Genomic DNA, 12402 nt, shown 5'->3' with positions numbered 1-12402 from the left:
AAGGAGGAGGCTAAAATGCTTGATAAGAAATGTACTCATTATCTTGCCCATGTAATTGTAACCCCTCTGTACAGTATGTTCACAATTTAAAAAAAAGAAAAGAAAAAAAAACATTGAAGTTTATATGTTCCATTCAGGAAACATTATTGCAACTGGTTTCAAATCACAACATGTATAGCACGCAATGTTGTAAGGTTGGGAAAGAGGATAATGAAGTCTTCTTACTTTTTCCTACCTCATGTTCTTCTCAAGATTGAGAACTTCGCAATGCTCATTCGCGGGGCACAGCTTCCTGGAGGCTGTCTGGCATTGTGGATAGGCTGCCTGTGCTCAGCCTTGACTATGTACCATATCAGGGTGATGAGACTTCTCCCAGTGGTCGTCAATCAGTGTCACCTGCTGTCTGGATGGCCTTGTTTACAGGGCGTCAATCTGATGTCTCCACAGGAGAGGCAATCAGTCTCCCAGGTGCTGAAGGAATGGTTTAGAGAACACATTATGTTTATGGATTAGGATAATACAAGTCAAACTCATCAGAAAGTAAACTTCAGGACATAGCTGGTTATTAAAATTGGTTCCTACAGCCTTGGATGTATCCTGAGCTTGGAGCAGAACCAAGAATGCTCTCTACCTTTCCCACTGGGCTTTGCTGCCATGGGTGACTCTGTTCCCTGGCTCTGCAGAGTACATCATCTGGAACACCAGGGCTCAGGGACTCCAGGAGCCCACAGCACAGGGGTCATAAGCTAGCATATAGGATAAGCTAGAAAGTTTTCCTTTCTCAAAGTCTCTGGATACACATTGAAAAACTAGGTAACAAAATAAGAACAGAAAATATCTCCTGTCTCAACAGACAGAATCTCACCCACCTAACAGAGACTTGTAGAACTTGTAGCAGTCAGAATCCCAGAAGAATATCTCTAGACACATCAAAGTGAAACTTTTGCACTTGAAGAACAAGAAAATATTTTTAAATGAAGCAAAAACCAAAGGAAGAATTTTTTACAATGAAAAGAAGATAATATTACTGTAGATTTCTCCATACCAACTCTGAATTCAATGAGCCCCTAACAGTATTGAAGGACAGTTATGGAAACCCAAACTGGGGCAACCAAGGAATGTAATAGTCACAATGGATGGTGTAAGGAAACTTTTCCATGAAAAACATAGATCAAGAATCCATGAACATCAAGCCAGCACTACAAACTGTAATAAAGAGAAGCTGACAATCTGAAAAGAATAGTCAAAGGCAAGGAAACAAAGCACTGAGGAAAAAGCTCTTGAAGACTAATAAATACAAGAAAAAGAAGGAAGCATACTACAGGAAAACAACAAAATCTCAAATGACACTTTTTATTTTTGGCCAGTCGTGGGGCTTGAACTCTGGGCTTGAGTGCTGTACCTCAGCTCTTCAGCTCAAAGCTAGCAGTCTACCCTTTGAGCCACAGCGTCACTTCCGGTTTTCTGTTGATTTATTGGAGATAAGAGTTTCATGGATTTTCTTGCCAGGTCTGGCTTTGAACCTTAATCCTCCGATCTCAGCTTCCTGAGTAACTAGTATTACAGGTGTGAGCCAATAGCATCCCGGCTCATCTAAATTTTGTTGTCTCCCATAAACTCATTTCACAGTCAAAAGAAAAACACACCTTCCAAGTAAAGGCTTGGACAAAGATATTTCATGAAAATGCATCTTGCAAGAACGGCCATGTAGCCATATTTTTTTTCTGACAAAAGAGACTTCCCATTAAAATCCAGTATGAAGAGACACTGAAGGCCTTTACATATTAACGAAGGACATAATCCACAAAGAGGTAATCATAGTGTTTACTATTTCTATGCACTAAACAATGGAGGACATAAATACATTGGGGAAATACTCTTAGACTTACAGAACATGATAGACCCCAACACAACAATAATGGGAGTCTTTAACATCCCATTCTCACCAAAGGTTATGTCAACCAAACAAAAGATGAGCAAAGAAGCTTCTGAATTAAATGAACACAGTATCTAGGTAGACATCTACAGAGTATTTCAACGAACAACCACACAACTCACATTCTCAGTGGTGCATGGAACAATCTCCAAAACTGACCATATCCTAAGACACACAGCAAGCCTGATTAAAACCAAAAAGATGGAGATAACTCTTGGGATCCTATCTGATCACAGTGGAATGAAACTGCTCCTCAATAACAAAACACTGCAGAAACTTCTCACACATACGAACAACAGGTGGGTCACTGAAGAAATAAAAGAGGAAATTAGAAAGGTCTTAAGACTCAATGAAAATGAAAACATATCACAGCAGGGCCTTAAGGATACTACAAAAGTGGCATTGAGAGGAAACTTCATAGCACAAATTGTGCAAATAAAGAACAGAGAAACAGTACAAATGAATAACCTCATGAAGCAGCTAATGGTGCTTAAAAAACAGGAACAAACCAAACACAAAACTACCAGATGGAGAGAGACAGTAAAGAATAAGGGGTCCGGGAAGGTGGCTCAGTGTTAGAGTGCTTGCCTTGCTTGCATGAGGCCCTTGGTTGGATTCTCAGTACCATATTATCAGAAAACGCCAAAAGTGGTATTGTGGCTCAAGTGATAGTGTCCCAACCTTGAGCTGAAGAGCTGAAGGACAGCACCCAGGACCAGAGTTCAGACCCCATGATAAAAAAAAGAATAGAAGAGATCTATATAAACTAGAGACTAAAAGATCTGTACATAGGGGCTGGGAATGTCAATTAGTGGTGGAGTGCTTGCCTAGCATGCATAAAACCCTGGGTTCAATTCCTCAGCACCACATAAACAAACAAAGTGGGAAGTAGTGCTGTGGCTCAAGGGGTAGAGTGCTAGCATTGAACAAAAAAAGCTTAGGGACAGTGCTCAGGCCCTGAGTACAAGCCCCAGGTCTGGCAAATAAAGAACTCTTGCATAAAATCAACAAACTAAAAGGTGACATTTGAAAAAAATCAATGAACTTAACAGACCACTACCGAAATCAGTGAAGACGAGTCTCAAATTAACAAAATTAGAAATGCTAGTAGAAACATTGCAATAAAACCCCCCAAAATCCAAAATATTATGAGGGAATACTTTCAAAACTTATATTCAAATAAGATGCAAAATCAAGTAGAAATGTATACAAATTGCTAAAGCTGAATCAGAAAATTATAAGCCAGTCAAACAGGCCCATAATATGCAATGATACTGAAGAAATAATGGGCAATTTTCCAAAGAGGAAAATCCCAGGAATGAGGGGATTCATGGGTGAAATCTGCAAGACTTTTCAAGATTAATACTGGTACTCATCAAACTTCTCAGTGAAACAGAGGGAGAAAATCAAGTCCATATTGATAGCATCAGAGAGTGGAGATCGTTGAGTTCCCTCACCTTCCTTCCTTATGCAGACTTCTTTCAATTTTCCTCATTTAGGTCCGTGTGAACTATATATTTATTATACTTAATCTTTGTGAAGTTGAGGCATGTCCCACTCTCTTCCTAATCCCTTCAGAGCTCTTGAAATGAAGTCTTGCTGGGCTGGGAAAGTGGCTGAGTGGTAGAGTGCTTGCCTCACATGCATGAGGCCTTGGTGTTTGATTCCTCAGCACTACATAAGGAGAAAAAACTGGAAGTGGCACAATGGCTAAAATCATAGGGCACTAAGCTTGAGCTGAAGAGCTGAGGGACAGCACCTCAGCCTAGGGTTCAGCCCCATGATGACAAAAGAAAAATGAAGTCTTTTGAATTTTGGTAAAGGTTTTTTTGTGCATGTATTGATATGACCATGTTCCTTCTGTTCTTTTTCAATAGTGTTTTTGAGGGGTGCAGTTAATGTTAAGTTTTGATTTCAGATCTTATCTCTTTATGTGAAGTATTGCTGATTTGTACATATTTGTTTTATTTATTTAGTTTTATTTTTTAAATCTTTAAGTAGTTGTACAGTGGAGTTGCCTTTCAACAAAGCAGTATAAGAATACGTTGACACTTGATCTATGTCATCTTTCTTTCCCTTGTTTTGTAACATAATTGTGGAGATGGTCCCCTTTGTAGTTTGAGAAGCATTGCTGTTTGTTCCTTCTGAAAGCTGGACAGTCTTCAGTTATGAATGTATGTCTGACTTGTTTTTTGTTATGGGAAAGACTATTTTATTATTTTTAAAATTTTGCCTCTCCTAGGTCTTGAACTGAGGGCTTGGGCACTGTCCCTGAGCCTCTGTATGCCTAAGGCTCGGTCTGTACTATTTAAGCCACAGTGCCACTTGCAGCTTTTTCTGTGTATGTGGTACAGAGGGATAGAACCCAGGGCTTCATGCATGCCAGGCAAGCACTCTATTACTAAGCAACATTCCCAGCATGTTTTTTTTTATTTTTTAAAGCCACTGAATTTAAAATAATTATTACAACAATGCTCAACAACAAATTTACATTACCTGACTCATGTAACTGTAACCCCTGTGTACAACAACTTTATAATAAAAAAATTAAAAAATTATTATATAGGTCATGTGCTAAAGCTCAGGCATACAAACTTGGTCTTCCTTTCCAGTCCCAGGACCAATACCATGACAAAGAAAACAAACAAAAACCCTCAAAACCTTAATGAAGTGGCTCCTCCAACAATTTCATAACAGAGAGGAGACTCCTGAGAACTCAGGTGATGAAAACAGAATTTCCCTAATATCAAAACATGGTAAGAATACTGTCAGTGTCAAGTAATATAGAAAACAGTAAGGAAATGTAAAGATCACACATGATAATCAAATGGATTTCACTCCAAAGATGCAAATTGCCTAAACACACACAAACAGTAAATATTAAGGACTAAACTATAATCAAGGATTAATACATACTATCAGGAGGGCCAACTGTGTATAGCAACCATGAACAGGAAGGATAACAGGGGGAGTAAACTTCAAACTATATTGGGTGGCCGGGGGCAGGATAGGGGACTTGTGGAGCATCAGATGATGACTGAAAGCATCAGATACTGAGTTCCAGTCCTGGTCTCTGATCAAAAAATAGAATAGAATAAAATACCCAATGTCCATTGGGCCCTAGCCTGAACAGCACCCCTTTTCCTCATAACACTTCTCTAGAAAATCCAGTGGTGATGGACGACGGGACCTGCAGGGACTCAATCTCTCCACAACCCTATCTTAGATGGTTTCCTTTGTTGTCTAAATCAGAAGAGTGATCTCCATTTTGCTTTTGCCACAGTGTTTGTCACAGAGTAGAGTAATGGAGATCACAAGATGGAAGAATATGTGTCATCACGTAAATGCATCTCTGCGATAACTGCATCCTGATTGTCATTGGTTGAATCCTGCTTTGTTACTGGCTACAATTTTCTCTGTCATTGGCTGCAAGATCCACTGTTTTTTTTTTGCCTGACCTGGGGCTTGAACTCAGGGCCTGGGCATTGTTCCTGGGATTCTTTTGCTCAAGGCTAGTACTCTACCACTTGAGCCGTAGCACTATTTCTGGTTTTTCCTGTGATTAGTAGATGTAAGGGTCTCACTAAGTTTTCTTCCCAGGGTGCTTAAGAACCGAGGTGGCTTCTGACTAGCTAGGATTATGGGCATGAGCCACCTTTGTCTGGCTCTGGCTGTGTCCTTTGGCCACATGCTGTTTCCTCGGTGGCTAGATGCTGCTCTGTCATTGGAGAACCAGCATTCTTAGAGTGATTTAATAAAATTCCATATAACAAACAGCACTGTTATTAGGAAGGGAAAGCAAGGTAGAAGTAGACTGTGTAGCTGCTGTCTTTATTATAAACTGAAATTATTTTTAATTTTAATAGTGTACAGGAAATGTATTTCTTTTATCCCACCAATAATCTTTTTTTTGTGGGGGGGGCAGTTCTGAGAAACCTCACCTTTTAGAGGCTGGTGATGATCATGAGGATTACAAACACAAGATCTTGAAATAATAAGATAGAGATATAATACCCTGATCTAATGTCTTCAAGCTATGGAGTATAACAATATACATTGGAAAACCCAGAACCAACAAGAGTAAAATTGATTTTGGCTTTCATAACTTTAATGACTGGGACATAGATGAGCATATTGCCAACCCAAAAGAACAAGAAAAAAGGGAAAATCCACATTGAAGACTTAAATTTAAGCCACACGCACTGGGCAAAAATCTCCATGAGAAAGGGAAAAAGGTTACACAATCTTGCTGCAAGGCTTCGTTCTTGGGTGATCACCAGCTGGTCGCCTGATCTTGTTTTTTGGATGACGAGTTATGATGATAGGCACTTGTTTTTGGCTCTACCTCTATTTTTAAGAAATACAATTGGTTTTGATGTTTATTACCTATTAACCATTAACCAGGGCATATGGGCAAGGTGTTGAACAGAAAGGCATGAACTCTAGTACTTTATAGTTACTTTTGTTTAGTTTTGTACTTTATATGTTTCAATCTTTTCTAAGCAATTGTGCTTCTTTGCCATTCTTTTAGGGGGTCCCCAATTTGTGGCCAAAACTCATGATATTCAGTATACTTAGTTAAATCTGGCCATATATCAAATTTAAGCTCATAGTGTCTTTTCTGTAACCCTTTCACATAATCATTTACTCTTTTCCATAGATGTCTTAACTGTCTCATAAGATCTTTTTTGTTCTTTCTTTGATAGTAAGCACCAAGGAGGCCTAGTTCTAGAAGTCTCTCAGTAAATGGAAGAGTGTAATTGGAAGTTCTTTTTCCTAAGTAGTTTACCCAACGGTTGCCATCCTTATTATACATGCCTGTGAAAGGCTATCGGTCTGGGGGAAGTCTTTGGGGTCCAATAGATAATGGAGGATCTCACCATTTTCCTCTGATAAGCCATTGCCACCTTCCATGTACCAACTTTTTTAGGAATCTTATTTAACTTTTGGTGTAAATTTCCCTCTACATCTTTCTTATCTACAGGATATCTATATGAGTCTATTGTATATGCTTTAGGATTAAAGGAAAGTCTCCAATAGCCGTACACTCTTTCTGCTCTAGCCGTGTCTACAGCTTCTTGTAAATCTCTTACAAACAATTCCTTCTGCTGAAGTGACATCATGAAACCCCCAATACTTTTATATTTACTTATGACTTGTCTACTAGCGTCCATAAGAGGGGTTTTTAGGGTAGCTCTTAACTCTGGTGAGTTAGTCATATTGTCAGGACACTTTTCGGATGTTGGAGTCGTCAACACTTCCAAGAAAGAGCCCTGAATAAGGGAACGTTGAGCATGAGTAAGTAGAACAAGCAGCAGGAGCACTAAAAGATTAATAGGCACTCCTATACAGCGAAGAAAAGAAAAACAGGAACAGAAACACATCTTTCCCAGGGGCTTGCCAGCCTTTCCAGGAGGTAGGCCTCTTTGAAGCCCCATTCTCTGAGGTAGACTTCGGTGAAGTCCCATTCTCAGAGATAGGCTTTTTTGAAGCCCCAATCTCAGGTCTGAAAGCAGGTGTTCCATGCTAAGCAGACTCCACCAGAGTAGGCGTGGCAGAGTTCCCTCTCTTTTATGAAATTGTTGGAGGAGAATTTTCATTAAGGATTTGTTTTTAGTTGTTGTTGCTTTTGTTTCTTTGATTTTGTGCTGGTTCTGGGGCTTGAACTCAGGACATGGATGCTTTTCCTGAACTGTTCTTGCCATGGCTGGAACCACAGCTCCTATCTGGGATTTTTGCTGGTTAATTGGAGATGAGAGTCTCACAGTCTTTCCTGCCCAGGCTGGCTTTGAACTGTGATCCTTCTATTTCATCCTTCAATGTTCTGGGACTGCAGGCATGAGTCACCAGTGTCCAGCTCCAATAAATTTTGTAGACATACTAGAATCTACCAAAAATGAGCAAGGGGTATACAAGTGACTTATGCAGAAGTGTAATGTATGAGACGACAGAAGTAGTGATAGTCTCCCCAAATTGCAGAATGAATTATGAACAAAAGCAGCAGTGAGATTCACTGCTATGTGGAAAATGAACTGTACAACTAGAGGGGTGCTTCAAGACTGATTTTCATCATGTACAATTTTTGTTTGGTCAGTCGTGGGTCTTGAACTCTGGGCCTGGGTGATGTCCCTCAGCTTTTCAGCTCAAGGCGAGCACTCTGCCACTTGAGCCACAGCGCCACTTCAGGTTTTCTAGTGGTTAACTGGAGATAAGAGTCTCATGACTTTCCTTCCCTGGCTGTCTTTGAACCGTGATCCTCAGATCTCAGCCTCCTAAGTAGCTGGGATTACAGGCCTGAGCCACTGGTGCTCGGCCATGTACAACTTTTTTGAACAACAACTCCTCTGCACAACCACTTAAGGGTTAAAAAATAAATAAGATAAAACAAAATAAATATGCACAAATCTATAATATAGCTCTAAAAGAGACATATTCTGAAATCAAGCCTTAGCATCAACTGCACCCCTCAAGAGCATGTTTAAAAAGAACAGAAATAACATGATCATATCAATGCATGCACAAAAGCCTTTGGACAAGAAACTAGGAAGAGAAAGGAGGGTGTGCTTCAACATCACAAAGGCTCTGTGTGATCATCTATAGTTCACCCTGTATTAAATGAGGAAAACTGAAAACATCTGCATAAGCGAGAAAGGAGGCCATGTAGGCTCTCCATCTCTGATGCTATTTACTTTGTGCCTGGACCTTTAACCAAAGCAATGTCAAAGAAACCAAAAGGACCAAAATAGACTAAAAGAGAAATTAATCCTATTTGCAGATGCTATGATCCTGTACATAAAACATGAAAAACTCCAGTTGAATGATGCTTTTGTGCTACATGAACTCTAATGGCAAAGCAGCAGGAAACAAGCTAAATATATACTTATTGGAAGCTTTTCTATGCACAAAGAACAAACACTGAGTAGGAATGATTATAACAATGTCACTGAAACTGCTTTCCAAGCTGATATCATAATCATCAACCCAGTGCCAGTGGCTCACAATAGTCACCCTAGCTATTCAGGTTTCTGAGATCTAAGAATCAAGGTTCAAAGGCAGCCTATGCAGGCTTATATCCAATAAGCCACCAAAAAGCCAGAATTGGGACTGTTGCTCAAGTGGTAGGGGACCAGCTTTGAGCACAAATACTCAGAGAGAGCACACACACACACACACACACACACACACACATGGGTTTCATACATATGCATGTTAATTACATCTCTCTCTCTAAGTCTCTCTCTCTCTCTCTCTCTCTCTTGTCAGTCATGGGTCTTGAACTCTGAGCCTGGGTACTCTCCCTCAGCTCTTCAGCTCAAGGCGAGCACTCTACCACTTGAGCCACAGCACCACTCCTGGAGATAAGAGTCTCACGGATTTTCCTGAATGGGCTGGCTTTGCACCAAGATCCTCAGATCTCAGCCTCCTGAGTAGCTAGGATGACAGGCATGAGCCCCTGGCTCCCTGCAATCTCATTTCTCCTTAAAAACAGCGCCTTCCTGTGATAAGTTAACACTTAACACAGTTCTAGTTCATTTTCTATCTTTCTTTCTTTTTGGGGGGCAGCAGAGGGTTCAGGTCATGGGGTCTAAACTCTGGGCTGGGGCGCTGTCCCTCAGCTGTTCAGCTCAAGGCTAGTGCTCTACCAGTAGAGCCACAGCGCCACTTTTGGCTTTTTTCTTTTTGCTTATGTGGTGCTCAGGAATCGAACCCAAATCCTCATGCACACAAGGCCAACACTCTACCACTGAGCCACCTTCCCAGCCCCCATTTTTTATCTTTTTGTGTTGGTAGCCATTTTATACAAAGAAGAACCCATTGTGATCACGACATCCCAACTTTGGATGATCAATCAGTGAGCCAAGACAGAGACACCATGGAGCTCAGTGCCAAGCCATGAATGCTGGGGCTCAGTACTTCCCAGTGGAGGGCACAGTGCTCTCTGAACTCTGCCCTGTGGTGCTCAGGTTATTTCCTACCAGTGGTGTGAGAAGTAACTTTGAATGAACTCTTAGTGTCTCCATTTGACTTTTTTGACTTCGCTGGGACTGGAAGCACAGACAGACCTGCATCAGGAGAAATGCTGTGCATGTGGGACAGGGCACCTGACTGCTCTGGTCCACCACGATGACAAGAAATAAACAGGGTCAGAGTAACAGCAGCAGGGGACAAGGTGAGAAAACACTGTGGGGAACCCCTCCATTCTCTTCTGGCTGATATGGGCATGCATGATCAAGCCAGGCTTCCAAAGACACTCTGCGTGTCTGCAGTCCAGACAGCCAGAGGAAGGATTCTGCAACTCTGAACCTTGGTTCAGAGCCAGGGGTGGGGTGAAGGCCCAACACTGCCCATCCCAGGATGAGCTGTGGTTTGCAGATTCACTTCTCTCCCTATTCCTTTTTGGTACCAGTCCTAGGGCTTGAAGACAAGCCTTTGGTGCTCAGATGTTTTTAGCTGATTTGCCCAAGATTAGTTCTCTACCACTTGAGCCACAGCTCCAATTGTGGTTTTTTTTTAAACTTATTTAGTTTTTGTAATGGTAAGCATCTCCTGGACTTTTCCTGCTCTCGCTAGCTTTGATCCCCAATCCTCACATCTCAGATTCCTGAGTAGCTAGGATTGCAGGTGTGCATCATTGGCCCTTCTTCATTTCTCTCATTTGTGTTTGCGCTTGAATACACATGTCTTGTTTCTCTCAATGCTACCCTTTTCGTTCAGGTATTTGCTTGCTTTTTATTCTTTCGGGTGTGCACACCTCAGCCGCTGTGGCACAATACTGCTCGGTTCCCTCCAGACGAGTCCCGTGGTAAGTTCCATCTTCTAGGCATATTAGGAGTACTTTCAAATGTATTTACAAGGGGAATAAAAAAAAATCATGGTGTGTGTGTGTGTGTGTGTGTGTGTGTGTGTGTGTGTGTGTGTGTGTGTGATTATGTGCCAGTCCTGGGGCTAGGACACTGTCACTAAATACTTTTGGTCAAGCCTAACACTGTACCATGTGAGCTCTAGCTCTGCTTCCAGCTTTTGGTGATTCTGTGGAGACACAAATCTCACAAACTTTCCTTGCTTGAGCTGGCTTTGAACTGGGATCCTCAGATATCCTTAGATATCAGCCACCTGAATAACAGGTGAGCCACAAAAATCTTCTTTCCACAAGGGCTTGCATTTTCTCTATTGCTATCTCTAAAATTCCCATCTTAAATTAGCTTGGCAGCTACTACTTTAATGGTGAACATTTCCCCTTCTTATTGAACACTGAGTGGTGGGTGTGTGAAACGTGGGCTTGTTCACAGGAGCTGACTTGTTCTGCTCTCCTTGTTTTCATCCAGGACCCAGTCTGTAATGTTGGGGCTCCTTTCTGACATTGTTCTCTTGATGTTTGTGTCTGAATCATCTCTTTGATTTCTGTGGCAGAAATTTCATAGTGCATCTTCATAGTAGCAAGTTTTCACAGCAGATTTTTATCTTTCAATGTGTGGAGATATCGTTTTTCTGGCTTTTTCATTCAATTTGTAAAGCACAATAATTGTGTTGGGAAATGTTGTTCATCTGAAACAACTCTACCCCCTTGTCGCTTCTCTGGTCAGTGAATTGGCTTCATCAGTGTCTGAGAGAGAATAAATGGAATTTTATTCTGACTGTGTGAAAGATGACATTTAAGAAAGACTTGGTGTGCGGTTTCTCAGGGCACATTGCTCAAGAGTATGAACTGCCTTGATCAGGTTTATTCATATCATTCCCATCTTTCCTTCCCCCCTGTTATTACTGCTAATTACTAAAGTCTTTGTGTAAAATAATGCACTGCAACGGTTGATCCTAGTAACGTGAGTCCTAAAATTGCCCAGTGGGTCATTGAATGAGAATCAGAGCAGAGAGCCTTATGGAAAATACACAGCCCAAGTCAGTTCTTTGTGAGGGAGCTGCATTTAATATTCTCACTTCACACTGCTCTTCTGTCCAATAAGAAGGGAAAATATAAAATAACAAACTTCACTAGAAAGTTCTAGAGGTCATGCTAAATAACATGAAAAGTTTAAAGATAGCAGAAGAGAAAAGGCAAGCAATTGTTAAAAGATAATTTTGGTGTGTGTGGTTTACGCCTGTAGTCCTAACTACTCAGGAAACTGAGATCTGAGGATAACAGTTCAAAGCCACCATAGGCAAGAAAGTCCATAAGACACTGATCTCCTATTATGCACCAAAAAGCCAGACACGGCGCTGTGGCTCAAATCATAGAGTACTGGTCTTGAGTAAAAATTTTCAGGGACCATGCTCAGACCAACAATCAAGCCCCACAAGCAACACACATAGAAAAAGACAACCTGGAAAGATCCTGATTACATAGGAAAGATAACACATATTACCAATATGCGAATATGATAAATATTTTTGAACCATAGCCAATATCACAATTCCTCAGAATTCTAATTCATAAAAGTTAAACTGTCTCTGGAAGGCACAATGGATGC

At 40.9% G+C, this 12402-nt stretch overlaps 1 protein-coding gene across 1 annotated transcript in view; it reads right to left on the bottom strand.

Annotated features, from left to right (window-relative positions):
- Positions 1-11369, bottom strand: part of LOC106000923 (vomeronasal type-1 receptor 94-like) — a 19728-nt gene extending 8359 nt beyond the window's left edge. Inside the window, exon 1 of the mRNA XM_013036142.1 lies at positions 11235-11369. Within this exon, the coding sequence (XP_012891596.1) occupies positions 11235-11369 (135 nt within the window). The remainder of the gene's footprint in view (positions 1-11234) is intronic.
- Positions 11370-12402: the final 1033 nt, after the last annotated feature.

Source organism: Dipodomys ordii, unplaced genomic scaffold, assembly GCF_000151885.1.
Source record: "Dipodomys ordii isolate 6190 unplaced genomic scaffold, Dord_2.0 Scaffold250, whole genome shotgun sequence".
NCBI classification, from domain to species: domain Eukaryota; kingdom Metazoa; phylum Chordata; class Mammalia; order Rodentia; family Heteromyidae; genus Dipodomys; species Dipodomys ordii.
Note: the sequence above shows the minus strand (reverse complement) of the source record. Positions and strands in the feature narration are given on the sequence as shown.